At 36.0% G+C, this 15,605-nt stretch overlaps 2 protein-coding genes across 2 annotated transcripts in view; one reads left to right on the top strand and one right to left on the bottom strand.

Annotated features, from left to right (window-relative positions):
• Positions 1-7,528: 7,528 nt before the first annotated feature.
• On the bottom strand, positions 7,529-8,569 carry LOC144350090 (uncharacterized). The gene has a single exon (XM_085504058.1). The coding sequence runs from the start codon at positions 8,567-8,569 to the stop codon at positions 7,529-7,531; it is 1,041 nt and encodes a 346-aa protein (XP_085360184.1).
• A 3,587-nt stretch (positions 8,570-12,156) lies between these two features.
• Positions 12,157-15,605, top strand: part of LOC100368276 (sterol carrier protein 2-like) — a 62,694-nt gene continuing 59,245 nt past the window's right edge. Inside the window, exons 1-3 of the mRNA XM_085503813.1 lie at positions 12,157-12,303; positions 13,333-13,527; positions 14,350-14,478. Of these exons, the coding sequence (XP_085359939.1) occupies positions 12,157-12,303; positions 13,333-13,527; positions 14,350-14,478 (471 nt within the window). The remainder of the gene's footprint in view (positions 12,304-13,332; positions 13,528-14,349; positions 14,479-15,605) is intronic.

The following is a 15,605-nucleotide window of genomic DNA, read 5'->3' on the forward strand; positions in this document are numbered from 1 at the left end:
GTGATTTCATCCCCGATTGCGTTTACTTGATCGAAGCCATGTCACGGCCTAATCCTATCAGAGCTCGACCTGTGGGTTTATTAGAATCAAACTTGGCGCGTGCCATAGGGCTCTGATAAAATGCTGTAAATGCAGCAATAGATTTTCTGCCATTTTCATTTTTAATTGCTTCTTTTCCTCTTTGTATGTGTATTTGATTTGTCGAGACATTTTTCGTGTTTTTTCGTGTATTGTATCTATTATCATCCATTCCAATGGATGTTAAGTGAATAAATAAATAAAATACAAGAAAATTGTGGTAGCCAAGTGAAAAAATACTGTCATACGATGACCAGAAACTTATCTGTTCAGTCAGTAAAATTCATAGCATTACCATAGTGACTGTTAAACATTGACTTTTTCTTTTCATACTTTTCTCTCAGTGCCATGAGTACGGTCAATCCATCTTGAGAGAGGTTATACTGTTGTTCTATGGCAGGAAATTCATCTACGGGCTTCCACATTGACATCGCATTGAATGCTGAAATAATCATAAACATTAATATTTACAACATTCTGATGATTCATTTGACAAAAAACTTACATCAACTGACAAAACTCTATAAAATATTTTGTAACATGCCTTATCTAGACTCTGTATCATGATTGGTCATCACATGATGACATGAGGTTTTATGAACTACTGAGATCCAGTTCTGGAATCCCAGAAATGCTTGATTTTGATAAATTTTTAGCACTAAAATGGCAACTAGTTGGCCGTCCTGAATTGGATATTGAACCAAACACACATGCATATGTATGACATGATGTGTGATATGTATGTGAAGTATGAATGAAATTAGCACATACACAGACTGATGCACAGAGGTGAAATTATACAGTATGTCCCTGTTTTCGGACTACGTGCTACTGTTTTCTGTAATGCTCTTTCCATGTGACATGATGCCAGACACTATTGCAAACTGTTTCTGATTATTAGAAACAATAACATATACCTAGACATATGAAATATGCAACCTAGACAGCAACACACATATTTTACTTGTTTTTCTTTGTTTGTTTTTTTTAAAATTTATTTTGTAAGCATCTCGAAAACCTTCAAAGAATGTTTTTCAGAGCAACACATCTTTTTATATACCCTAACCAAAATGTTTGTTTGGGGCGGGTTACAAATATTGAAGTTTTATTTGAAGGGTCAATGATAAAAAAAGAGGCAGGGCTTGGGGGTAGAAAAGGAATAAAAAGAACTGATTACAAAAAAGTAAAATACTGCTCTGGGGATGGGAAAGACAAGCATACATGTACAATAATAATCTACTCTAAACAAAACACTCAAGTCGGATTAAAAATCACTTCATACTCCAGCCTAGTTCCATGCCATCACAGTTCTTGCCCAGAATATGTTAATTATGTTAATTTGCAGCGAATAATCGTATTATGCTAAACTGACGAGTGGCTCATTAGCGTTTCTTTGTTTTAACTGTTTACCAAGACAAGTACACTAACAAAAGACGAGGGATTGTTTCCTAACCATCTTTTTTAGTAACCGTGATGCCATATTGTAAATTAACTGTAAATGCAGTGCTGGATTTACATAAATACACATTTGACTGCATGTAAACATTTTCGTATTGTTGAGGTTAAATCTGTATTACAGATAAACAGTATTACCGATGGTAACAGTTTATCATTAGCATACTTTCAAGTTGTTCCTGGCACATCATATAATTTCCTGCTTGAATTTTATTTGTAGTTTGGCTCATTTAACATTTTTCCCCTTTGCCAAACTTTGAGATTACATTCGATGTAGTACAGAAAACAATCTAACATTTATTAATGCTTTCAAGTCTGCAACGTTTTTGACCGCTGTTAACCAAATTCAACTTTGAAATTGGTAGATTATTAAATACCAGCAATTTAAAATTACCCTCTGAAAACTACATTCGTAGATGGAACAGTCAATCATTGCAAGCTGCATGCAGATCAAGTACATGTGCTGTGTACTCTCATTTTCTGCATGTTCATCTACTTTGTGTATTTGTTCTCTCTAGAACACTATTTCATTAGCTAAATATTCAATCAGTCTGTTGTATTTTTATTAATTCATAACAAACTACTGGAGAAGGTTAAATGTTACAACAACAAAATTTAGAATAAAAATTAATCAAATTACAATAGCTAAGAGTTTAAAGCACAACCAAAAACAGACTTAATGAAATTGGTAACGACAAAAAATATAATAAAATAAAATAAACTTAAATGAAATACCCACAAAATACTGTAACGTGCAGATAGACACACACAGAGACACGCATGTATGTCATTCACTGCGTTCTTTTATTCCAAGTTCATACTATGGTTAAGATAACATAAAACAAAAACAAAACAAAACAAAAAAAGAAACCAGAAAATCATGAAATGGTTTTCAAACTTCTAGAGACTGATAAAGATTGAAACTGGGTGAAATTGCAGACAGCAAACGAAAAGTGTTTGCAAACAGAAGTTTACAAGATGGAGTCTGTCATGTCACATGACCTCGGCAAAAGAAGTGTTTTCTCAAAATTACAAAATACATTGAAATAATACATTACATATCCTCTACAGAAATTAATAATAAAAATAAAGAATTTACAATACATCTCAAAGGTAGAAATATGAATATTTAAAGAAAATATAAATAACACTCAAGGATGAACAGCGCCCTCACACACTCAAGAAGGGTAAACAGCACTCTCACACACTTCCCTGCTTGAAGGTTGGTGCCCTCAACAACCAAACAATGAATAGAAATTACAGAACAGAAGTTTTGTAATAATCAAAAAGATTCATGATGACATCATGACCAGTTAACAACTAAACCAACATGAACTGGATCCACAAAGACGCGCTAAGAATACGACGCGCATCAAATAGAACAAATACAGTGGCTCCAAATGCAGGTTGCGTTACGCTGTTGTGAAAGGGTCATTATCATATTAACACTTAAACGTGTTCATTGAACACAAAGAAGAAATTACAAAGTACAAAGTTCAAATAGCAAATAACCCAATACAAATTACATTTGCGTTACATTACTGTGAAAGTTAAACATGGTTTATCCCAGATAACATCTGCATCATCAGCATATTGGACTGGGCCAAATTAGCATGGCTTTGAACCATATTTGCTAACATTTTAGGATCATATTTTACACACACAGAAGTTTCTTCGATGACTGATTTTGGTAAATTATGTGGGTTGGAATGTTGTCCAGCTGTAACACGAGTTGATCTTCGAGGTTCACTTATTACGTTTTCTGAACTAGTCAACTTTTCCGCTGATCTATCATGAGGAGTTTTATTAGCAATGGTTTCTGTTTTAAGGCAAATACTTGGTTGCTCAACCACTTTATCAGAAGGTATCAGAGGCTTTGTAGGTATGCTTGGATTAGACCTTTCATTGTTATCCACATTAACTTCAGCAGAAGGAGGAATAGTACGCAATTCACACCTGGTCTCACTATCAATACGAAAGTCACACTCTTCATCTTCAGAGTCACTGTCAGATATTTTTTCAGACTTAACATCTTCTTCTGTGGCACTGCCAACTTCCATGTCTTTGACAAGACTTCTGGAATCTAGCAGCTCAGTTCGATGTACAGTCTTGCGCGGTAGCCCACCAGTGACAGGTTCCACTACATAAGTATTTCCACCAGTGTCAAGTCTTTCAATGACCATATATGGTTCAGGATTCCATTTATCTTGGATCTTATTGCGCCCTATCACTCTATTCTTTAAGAACACACGAGCACCAAGCTCCAAATCAGTTTTGTCAGCTTTACTATCATTCCTGACTCCTCTTCTTAGAACTTCTTTCTCAGTCTTCCGAGAGGCCATTTCAAATGCATTTGTTAATCTTCTGTGATGATCGGCTATCCATCCATCTACCGAGCAATCATCCTTGCACACATCAATGCCAAGTAGATGATCGACAGGAAGTACAGGTTCTCTGCCAAAAAACAAATAGTGAGGAGAGTAGCCAGTAGATGAGTGTGGAGTACAGTTGTATGCATACACTAGCTCGGGTAAGTGCTCAGACCACTTTGACTTCTTCTTCGGAGGGAGTGTGCGCAAACGATCATGGAGAGTGCGATTAAATCGCTCACACTGTCCGTTGCCCTCTGGATGGTATGGAGTTGTGCGACTCTTTGTGATATTGTAGATGTTACAAAGTTCTCGAATAATTTTGCTTTCAAAATTACGGCCTTGATCGCTATGAATTCTACGAGGTACTCCAAATCGAACAAACCAGTCACGAACTAAGACACGAGCTACTGTTGTCGCTTTCTGATCTCTGGTTGGTATTGCTTGAGTGAACTTGGTGAACACATCTGTGAGCACAAGAACATTCTCAACACCATTCGAGCTGGGTTCTAGTACAGTGTAGTCCATAGCAAGTATCTCCAATGGCTTTGAAGCAGTCAGGGATCCCATGGTGGGATGGAGCCTCTTCCCTGCTTTGGCCAAAGTACAACGTTGACATCTATTACAGTACTCAGCAATCTCTCCAACCATTCCTGGCCAGTAACATCTTTCTCTCACCAATGCTGTTGTCTTCTCAGCTGCCTGATGCCCAACCTGATCATGCACTGCATTCATGATCAACACTTGGTTCTTGATCTGTTCTGGGAGCACTAGTTGTTTCACTTCTCTACCAGTGTCATGGACAATTCGATACAGCACACCTTCATCTTCCATGATCCGTTTCCAACACCGGAGCAACTTACGTGCTTGTTTGGTTTCCCTCATTAGCTGACGCTTAGTAGGAGGGTGCCTAGTTTTCCAGTAGAACCAAAGTCTGCTGATATTTTCATCTAGCATCTGCATACGTGATAAGTCGGTCTTAGAGATAGACGGCAAAGTAGAAATTGTCTTTGGCTCTGTGTTTTGAGTTCTAACGCGAACTTCTCTAAGCAACACTTCAGTAGACATCCTTTCAGAACATGCACGAATGGAGTCTTCAAGAACAGTGGAAACAGGAGTATCAAGAGCGTTTTCAGCAAAATGTTCACTTCTGATTTCCTCCAATGTAACAGATAAACAATCATCCCCATGACTAGTTTTTCTACTAAGAGCATCTGCATTTCCATTGCTCTTGCCGGACCTATATTTTACTGTGAAATTGAACTGTGCAAGGTCAGCTGCCCATCTAGTTTCGGTGGCACCTAGTTTCGCTGTTGTCAGGAAATAGCTTAATGGATTGTTATCAGTATAGACTACAAATTCAGCTCCAATAAGAAGATCTCTGTATTTTTCAGTGATTGCCCACTTTAATGCAAGCAACTCTAATTTCATACTGGAGTAGTTCTGCATATTGCGTTCATTAGGTTTTAAACTTCTACTAGAGTACCCAAGTACAACAGTTTTATCACCTTGTTTCTGTGACAAAACAGCGCCCAACCCTAAAAAACTAGCATCAGTTTCTAAGATAAAGGGCTGTTTGAAATTAGGATAGCCCAAGACTGGAGGGGATGTCAGTGCATTTTTCAGTGCCATAAATGATTCTTCACAAGACTGGTTCCAACATTCATTGACATCACATGACCACCCCTTATTGGTAGTAACTCTTTTCTTCCTCCCTTTCTTTGACTTCCCTATGACATCATCAGGCTTCTTTAGTAAGCTGTGGAGTGGGGCAGCCACTTTAGCATATTCTGGAATAAACCTCCTGTAATACCCAGACAATCCAAGAAACCCACGTAGTTCACGTTCTGATTTTGGCCGAGGCCACTCTTGAACTGCACGCACTTTCTCCGGATCTGGGGAAACACCATTACCAGACACCACATGACCCAGATAGCGTACTTTAGTGTGAAATAAATGACACTTTTCAGGCTTTACCTTGAGATTGAGCTTAGTCAAACGAGAAAGTACTATATCGAGTCTCGATAGAGTTTCTTCAAAAGTAGAACCAAAAACTAAAATGTCATCAAGATACACAAGAAGAGTCTGAAAATTGATATCACCAAATACTTTGTCCATCAACCTCATAAAGGTGGCAGGAGCATTACATAGACCAAATGGCATTTTGGTATACTCAAAAAGACCTCCTGTACCTGTACGGAATGCAGTCTTCTCAATGTCCTCCTCAGCAACCGGAAGTTGATTAAAACCATGTGCCAAATCCAGGCTACAGAAATATTTGGCGCCTCCAAGTACTTCTAAAGCTTCCTCTATCCTAGGTAAAGGATACGCATCTTTGTGAGTCTTCATATTCAAGGAGCGATAATCCACGCATAACCTCAGCTTACCATCCTTCTTTTTTACTAAAACTATTGGTGATGCATAAGGGCTAGACGACTCTCTAATAACACCTCTCTCTAAAGATTTCTGTAAGTACTCCCTCACCTCATCCCAGTGATGTGGTGGGACTCTACGATGTGGTACTTTAACAGGCCTATCATCAGTGGTAATTATTCGATGCTGTACTAAATCACAAAATCCAATATCATCCTCATCCTTACTAAATGTGTTCTGATATTTATCAATCAGCATATTTAACTTGTTCTTCTGGACTTGACTAACATCACCAACATTCATTCTTGAGATAAGGTCTTGTACTTCAGGAGCTGTGACATCACTGCCTGGTACTTCTGTCACTTGTACTTCATTTACATTCACAGCATGAAACCTAATAGTTGGCTCTAAAGAAACAGACTTAGCCACTCCCACTGGGGTGCGAGGGGTTAAATAAACATCACGATCACTGAAATTTGCAATTTGCATAGGCACCCTACCAGTATCAGTCACAGTCACATATGTTGCACCAATGGCCACTCCACTTTGCAACTCTGCAACATGAACTTCATTTCGCTCCAACAACACATTGTATGTCTGTCCAATGGGGGCAGGTCTGAGAGATCCATCAATTACACGTATAGAACGAGCAGGAATCAATACAGGTTTCTTCCCAGCAATTCTCACAGGTCTGTTCTCCACTGAAACTGCAAACACTTCTTCATTGTTTACAAACGTTGGCTTGTAAGCTTCTAGTATATAAAGAAAGTTAATCTCATTCACACTAAGCCCAGTTTGTATTTTCTCTCTAAAGTTATCACCATACTGCCCTACCAATTCATTTCTTATATCCCTAAAAATATTGGACCCTATAACACCAGGTACTCTTTTCTTTCGTGACTCAACGGGAGTATTGGTTGGGTCACGCACAACTAAGAAACCCAAATTATTAAATGTATGATTACAAATAGTAATAGACAGCTCCACATAACCAAGGTAGGGTATATCAAGGCCCTGAGAACCAGTTAACTTAATAAATGATGCAACATCTATTAACTCTGCTTTAACAAGATATTCTCTAAAAAACTGCTCCGTTACTGTTGAGACCTGGGCACCGGTGTCAAGTACACACACACCATCTGTACCTCCCAACTTTAGAACAGCTTCTGGACAATCTCCCACCACGCTATGTATAAATGAGCCTCCATTAATCCTAGTCTCACCTACCACACGGCTCTCTGCAGCAGGCTGGTTTAGTTTAAATCTTGGGGTTTAGGCTTTGGTTTGGACTTTCTCTTAGGGCAGTCTCGGTTTAGATGATCTGGTGAGTTACATGTCCAACATCGAGATTTATTGTCAGTTGACACAGGTGAACGATTCTCAGGTTTCACAAATTTCTGTACCATTGATGTGAGGGTATCAACTTGTTTTGAAAGCATAGACACCTGTTGAGCCAGTGCTGCAACTTCTCCATCACTTTTAGATTGGTCGCTTAATACCTCACGAACAGCAACTTCACGTTTTGCTTTCAAAGATTTGCCCCTTTGACCCATCAATTTGATAACCTGGTCACGAGCATCGAAAAAACTAAGTTCTGGCTGATCTGCATTCAGTCTTCGTAACTCCATTCGCAAACTGTCATCTCGAACAGCTTCAGCTAAACGACTTTTTAACTGACTTTCTCTACCTGGTTTGAATGACGAATCTAGTTGTACGATTCTGTCATACAAACAAACTAACTGCAAGGAACATGCAATGATGTCTTCTCCATCAGACTGTGTATACGCAAAGAACTGTTGCTGTAGCTGGGGTAAACTATCACCGTCACCAAACACTCTTATAAGTATTGCAAATATCTTACTTGGATCACTTTTGACGGCATCTCCACGACCAAGTATCTCACGTCTGGCCTTACCAACAAGATGTTCAATGAGAAATGCAGCCTGTTCACTCACATCTAGTCTTCTGGAGGATATAACTGCTTGGGCATCTTCAATCCAGTCCTCTACTGACAGATCACTGGCTTTTTCAGGCTTGTCATGAAACCTGTCAAGTTTCCTACTCGGAGACATGTACACCACCTTTCCCATACCAGTACTAGAGTCTGCACTGACCTTAGATGTCTCTCGTTCCAAAGCAATCAGACGCTTTACCTCCATACTAGATGCTTCAGCATCTGCCCATGCTGCAGCCACTTCCTCATCTTTTTGTGTAACAGCCAACTCCAATGCTTTAATTCTCTGCAACATCCCTTGGACATCAGCCTCAGTAGCAGCTTGCTCTGTATCAGACATGATAGTAGGATATACAGCAAAAAGAAATTGTGAACCAGCAGTACACAAATAGCATTAAACTAAAATAATCTACACTCAAGTACTAAATACATACAGTGTGACCTTAATAACAGATTATCACACAGTAAGGGATCCTATACTACTACATTCACACAATAACAGCTTCAAGTAAAATTTTACAGTGCACCACGTGTAAAAACATACACTGTGAAAATTCTGTGAAATACACAAGTACAAAATAAACATTCAAACAATTATTGTCAAACAAACTTCAATAAAAGAGTCTATTTGAAAGAGTTTACACAAACTTGTCTTTTCATCCTTGATGATGTGTCATCAGCCCAGGTTGAACATCAGTGTCTTCTATGAGAACACAGTAGCACAGTTCAGGTGAAATGTAGCACACCACCCAGGAAACACACTTTCAACTTGGCCTTAATTCTCTCTTCAAGTCAGGGTTTAAACCATGTAGAAGTCGCACTTGGATCCTGCCGACTACGCCAAAATGTAACGTGCAGATAGACACACACAGAGACACGCATGTATGTCATTCACTGCGTTCTTTTATTCCAAGTTCATACTATGGTTAAGATAACATAAAACAAAAACAAAACAAAACAAAAAAAGAAACCAGAAAATCATGAAATGGTTTTCAAACTTCTAGAGACTGATAAAGATTGAAACTGGGTGAAATTGCAGACAGCAAACGAAAAGTGTTTGCAAACAGAAGTTTACAAGATGGAGTCTGTCATGTCACATGACCTCGGCAAAAGAAGTGTTTTCTCAAAATTACAAAATACATTGAAATAATACATTACATATCCTCTACAGAAATTAATAATAAAAATAAAGAATTTACAATACATCTCAAAGGTAGAAATATGAATATTTAAAGAAAATATAAATAACACTCAAGGATGAACAGCGCCCTCACACACTCAAGAAGGGTAAACAGCACTCTCACAATACTATAAGCAGAATATAAAAATAAAAACCCAATGAACACATAATAATAGATATACCGGTATATATGTGTATATATATATATATATATATATATATATATATATATATATATATATATATATATATATATGTAGGTGTTGCTGTTTAATAACAAAGCTGTTTTTTAGATATTGTGCCAAAGGAATTGTTAAGTTAATATTTGACATTATTTTTATGAATTTATTTTCAGGCGTCAGATTTATAAAGTCAGTGATAATCTTTTCAGCTTCTTTGTGTAAAATAACCCTCTCTTTAACTATATACTGGGCATATTATGAGGAAGTGATGTTCATCTTCAATATCATTTTTGTTGCACAATGTGCAGATTCTGTCGCTACTTTTGATTCTGTTGTGTCTTCCTCTTTCAATTTCTAGAGTGTGATTGAGCAGTTTTAATTAATAAAATAAAACTGGTTTTAAGTTTTGTGTATGTCCTAAGTTTGTTCTTTGTATTAGTGTTTTGTCTGTTATCATCATTAATTGAGGTAATCCAATGCTTTATAAATACATTTTTTATTTTATCATATATCCGTGACATTTTTGATGATTATTGTCAATATCTGATAGCTTTGTATTTGTAGATTTCAGTACTGAGTCAAGTTCATTGTACCACTTACTTTTTACAATTTTGTTAATTAGAAAGGCTTCCTTAATAATAGGGTTTTGAGATTTGTTTCAAAGGTGGTTGGGTATATTTTATTAACTGCTTTTTAATAAATGAATTGATAGGATATCTACCCAACTCACTATAAATTCCAAATTTTGGAGTGTTCTTTGAAACGCCTAGGATGAAGTAGCAGACGATGAGATGTACATCTTCTATAGTAGAGTTGAATGAACTTTCTTCAGGACAGACTTCACATCCATTGGTCTTATTAGTTATCAAACAATGATAACAATAGTGAGGTACCTAGACTTTCATTATGATCTAATTTGGCTTTCAAAGAGAATAATGCTTTCATTCCTTTGTATTTCAAATGTAACAGCTTTTAAATGTGGTGACGCCTGATGGAATAATATTCCATTAAATTTGGAAGGCATGGATCAGATATGCAACATCACGAAGTGTTTAATACTAACTAGCAAAGTTAAGAAACATGCGCAATGGAACGCAATTCTTTGTATATAATATAATACAAAAACTTGACACTGTTTGGCGGGACATCCTTAGTCCTTAGTCTGCCTGAAAGTGCTAAACCCAACTTCAAGGATTGCTATGAAACACCAGTCATTAACAAATATGGGGATCTGCAGTGACGTATTGTCCATGGTGCCTTTCCAACGGGGAGATTTCTGTTCAAAGCTCGTTTGAACAATTCAGATAAATGTCCTTTTTGTGATGAAGTTGACACACTTCAACACATTTTTTATGATTGTCCATCAAATAGCGCCTTACTCCATTATTTTAATAACATCGCGTCGCGACTGCTTCAACCAAACTTTCGCTTTCCGATTTGGTGGTTCACTATTTTACCACCCCATCGCTCAAAACACTTTATGTCGAGCAAGGCACAAGGTTTATTTTGTTTCTTAGCATGCATGGCTAAGGTTGCAATTCATGTCAGCCGTCGTAATAAAAGGCAAAACAAAGGATCGAGTGAGCCTCTGGACATTTTTATTCAAAGTATTAAGTCGAGGCTTGAAACAGAATATGAATGTTTCCGGATCATGAACCAACTGCCTGAATTTGAGATTATGTGGACGGTAGAGGATGCACTATGTAAAATCGAGGATAACACACTTCGCATTCTACTGTAAACATGGCAGGTACGAGCAGGAAGTTGCTTTGTCTTGTTGTTAAACATCGATACAAACGAACATCATTGTATTTACAAACTTAGCACACGCACAGGAGCCAAGAGTTTTGTCCTCTTGGTGGGCTATCATTGCACACACTTACAGCAGCGCATATATGTTTTATGTTACTTGTTCTGTGTTTTAAATGTTTTGATTTTCCCTTGGAATTTGGCAGGGGGGTTGGTACCCCCTTAAGTGCGAACCGGTGTCACCGGCCTGCCTACGGGGTTCCAAGGTGTTTTTATACTGTTACGTGATCGTCTTTTATTTTATTTTACCCGTGAACCAAAAAGCATAATATAATATAATATAATATAATATAATATAATATAATATAATATAATATAATATAATATAATATAATATAATATAATATAATATAATATAATATAATATAATATAATATAATATAATATAATATAATATAATATAATATAATATAATATAATATAATAATAACAATAAAGTTTGAGTATAAAAAAGGGGAATCCGGGCCCATTGACAGAAACGACATTTTTATTTATTCAGCGGTGCAGCGCCATAGTTCTTGGATTGGCCTTCACACACCAAACAAAGTATGACGCTAATAACAAGGCAAATAAATATACTCACCAAGTTGATCAGGATGAAATTCCAAAGATACAAAATGTTTTTTTTTTAAATTGTGTAAAATGTGTGTTGGACGCAACATGTAATCATACAGACCGCCACCACTCGTTCAAATTATGAAGTGGAGGCTTTGGGGTCAAAGTTCATTACAAAAACTGAATTCAGTTTACGTTGTTATGATTTCGTTCTGTCGTATCACAATTTGCGCTGTCCGGCGAGCAGGCAATGGAAATTTTGTGACATCAGCTGTTCATAACAGTGCGAGGTACAATTCAACCATGTGGAAAAACAGAGTTTTTGTCATTGGGGTCGGAATGACGAAGGTAATAATTTTTTCAACACAAAATCCCCCAACAAGCAAGTTCAAGAGTTGACGTCTCATCAAGGTTTAGACTAGACCATTATAAACTCTCGGAGGGGAGATGCCTCGAGGATGTTCTTACAAACTGAGCACATTTTTTCCTACACTTAGTTTTGAATTAGTTTTTTTTTTCAGAATGATCTTGCTGTAATGTTTTCTTTACTTTATTCTATCAAAATGTGTGTTTTTCATTAAATATTTCTTATACATTTTTTCCTGTAAAAAATTGTTTTCCCAAATTTTCTCAGTGGAGATACCCCTTCCTTGTATTAAACCGTCTGTGCAAAGTTTCTAATGGTCATGTTTGTTTACAACTCAGACTGACAACAAAATTGTGACTTTCATGACTTTGGGCTTTTGATGTCAATAAATTATTTGTACAAATGTAATGTACCTCTGGTAATACAAATGTGTGCATCAATCATAGATCAAAACTATGTACACTGAGGCCCTGATATATATGATATGATAATTTTATTTGGAATGTACCTAAAAAACCATGAGTAATGTCCAATAATAACAACAAAACAAAACAAAACAACATTCAGGTCAACAAAACTTACAGAACTAAAACAAATAAATTTTAAAAAAATGCTGAAAGAATCATTACTTGAATCAGTATTAAGAAATAATTCATTCATGGAATCAAGGTTTATGTTCTTTGATTTGAAAATTATTACAATATAAAATGTAAAGTCATTACTGTAAAGTACTTTATTTTAGCTGGAATGTAGCTGGTGTTTTGTATGGAATTTATTTTCACTTCACTGATTTTTGATAATTTGAATGTAAAATATATAAAAAAAGTTATATTCGCTGCATTTTATTTTCACTGAATCATTACTTCAGTGAAAATAGCAAAAATGAAGTATTTGTTGAAAAAAGCTGTTCAATTATAAATAAGCAAAAAATCACCCCAGCTGGACACCTTATTTGGTCATCACTACTACATATAAACTGTTATATACTATTTTTGCCATTTCTTTTATAGTTTGAAAAACCAGGTCGCCGCAAAGACTTTGATTACCCAGATATGGCCAAAGAGTCTGGAACCAAAGCTCTAAAGGATGCTGGGATATCATTTAAAGACGTTGAACATGCATCAGTTGGTTATTGCTATGGCGACTCAACATGTGGACAAAGAGCAGTGTATCAACTTGGAATGACTGGTATTCCTATTTATAATGTATGTATTAGTACTGTTCGAATTTGTAGAGATCCTAGTATAAGCCTTGCCATATCTTTTACTGAACCAGTATAACACTTTCTCCTGGAAGTGTGTCACTGTATTTTTTATCACTACAGATGCATTACTATAACAGTCATCTCTTGGCTTTGTTACTTTATACCAGATACAACACATGACGCAGTGTATTCAGGCTATATTTTTTAATTGTACGATATCCACCCACTCACTCATGAAAATAACTTCCATACTCCACAAATATCAAGGTGAGGTCATAGGCCATCACACTTTGATATCATTTGTTTACATTTTTGCCAACCATCATGCAAATGTTTGAAAATAAATGTTTCTCTCTGCTGTGGCAATGTTGCCCATAAGTTGTGTTAATAGCAGCAAACATCGCCATTATGTTAATATATTCAGATACTGTAAATAAAAGACAAAATTTTATATCATTTCACCAGACTATTAAAGTTTTAGTATTCAAAATTTAACATGGATTCAAACTCTAGTGTCATAGTTGCTATTATTTACTGACCTGAATGTATCTGAGTTGTAACCCAATACAGTAGGTAATCTTTGAGACGTTAATTAGAAGTGAAAGCATGGATGCCCATGTTCAGGCATGTAGTATGTCTCTCATTTTCTCTTCAAAAAATTGTACATACGTCAGCTGCTAACAAAACCCAGCTGAAATGTTATGAATGTGTTGTACCGTATATTATACTTCACTGATAAATACCCAGAATGATCTGTGTGAAAGAAAGATATGTATTGAATAATGTATTATATTATAATCACATATTTATTGTGTGTTTTCAGGTCAATAACAATTGCTCTACGGGTTCCACAGCGCTGCTGATAGCAAAACAGCTGATTGAAGGAGGCCTCGCAAACTGTGTCATGGCTCTGGGATTTGAAAAAATGCAGTCAGGATCTCTCGTTTTAGAGGTTAGAAAGTTCACTCACAGCAAACATTCACATAACCCATTTGAATTCCATAATTTTGAAGCTCCATTTTTTGTATTTTATAATAAATAAAAATTGGTCATCAGTGTTTACAATAATGGAAAGTACTGTAAAATACTTTATTTTCGCTTAGAATTAATTTTAACTATTTTCGCTGAAGGAATGGTTCAGTGAAAATAAAATCCAGCGAATATACTTGTATTCCTATATTTTACATTCAACTCGCCAAAGATCAGTAAAAATAAATTGCATACAAAACGCCCAAAAAACCTTTTCAGCGAAAATTAAATCCAGCGAAAACAAAGTATTTTACAGTATGTTTGATTTTGTTATTAAATACCACAATCTTCAGTGCATACTCGCTTTAGCGCTCCAAAATTTCAGGATTTGTTGTCATTTTTCATGATGATCTGAACATTCTGTGGGAGGTATTCTGTATCTATATATGCTTACTGTCATTAGTAAATTGAGTTATTATTTTACTAAATAACCCAATATGAATTATTGCATTATGATGTATATAGGGAAACATTGCTGTTTATTGTTTTCGGTTACTAATACTTAATTTTCTATTGGATTTGTAGATGACAAAAGTAGAGTTTGTCTTTTCAAGGGTCAAAATATTCAAGATAAATTCAATTTTTGTATTTATTGGCATGTTAATTTGCATTTGCCAATTCATTATAGCAGTGGTTACCTGACACATAAATAATGCAGGTATTGATAGCAGTAAAAATGTAACTTTAAGTTTGACTTCTTTGACTAGGTTCAAATATTGGTGCGAACCAAATGATATAAATTATGTTTCCACTTTTTGGTCAAACACACTAATACATGTTTTGATTACAAGATTCAAACAATTTCATAAACAATTAGTAAGTAAAACATGAAGGAATACTTCTGTGAAAGGTAATAACTGTGTATAGTGGTAACACTGAAGTTAATTAAACTCACCCTTTACTGGTGGAAATTTTTGAGAAGTTCACCACACTGTGTAGACTGTTATATTGTTACAGTAGCTCTGTCATATTTCTTTGCCCATGTTGGGGTCATGCTATGATTGTTGCAGGAGTTCGTTAAAGCCTCCATACTCATTTATGACCTTGCCT

The sequence above is a fragment of the Saccoglossus kowalevskii genome, chromosome 9 (genome assembly GCF_978046115.1).
Source record: "Saccoglossus kowalevskii chromosome 9, keSacKowa6.1, whole genome shotgun sequence".
Classification (NCBI taxonomy): Eukaryota; Metazoa; Hemichordata; class Enteropneusta; family Harrimaniidae; genus Saccoglossus; species Saccoglossus kowalevskii.

What these genes read in the sequence shown, in the direction of transcription:
- LOC144350090 (XM_085504058.1), bottom strand. Translation starts at nt 8,569, where the DNA reads ATGTCTGATACAGAGCAAGCTGCTACTGAGGCTGATGTCCAAGGGATG.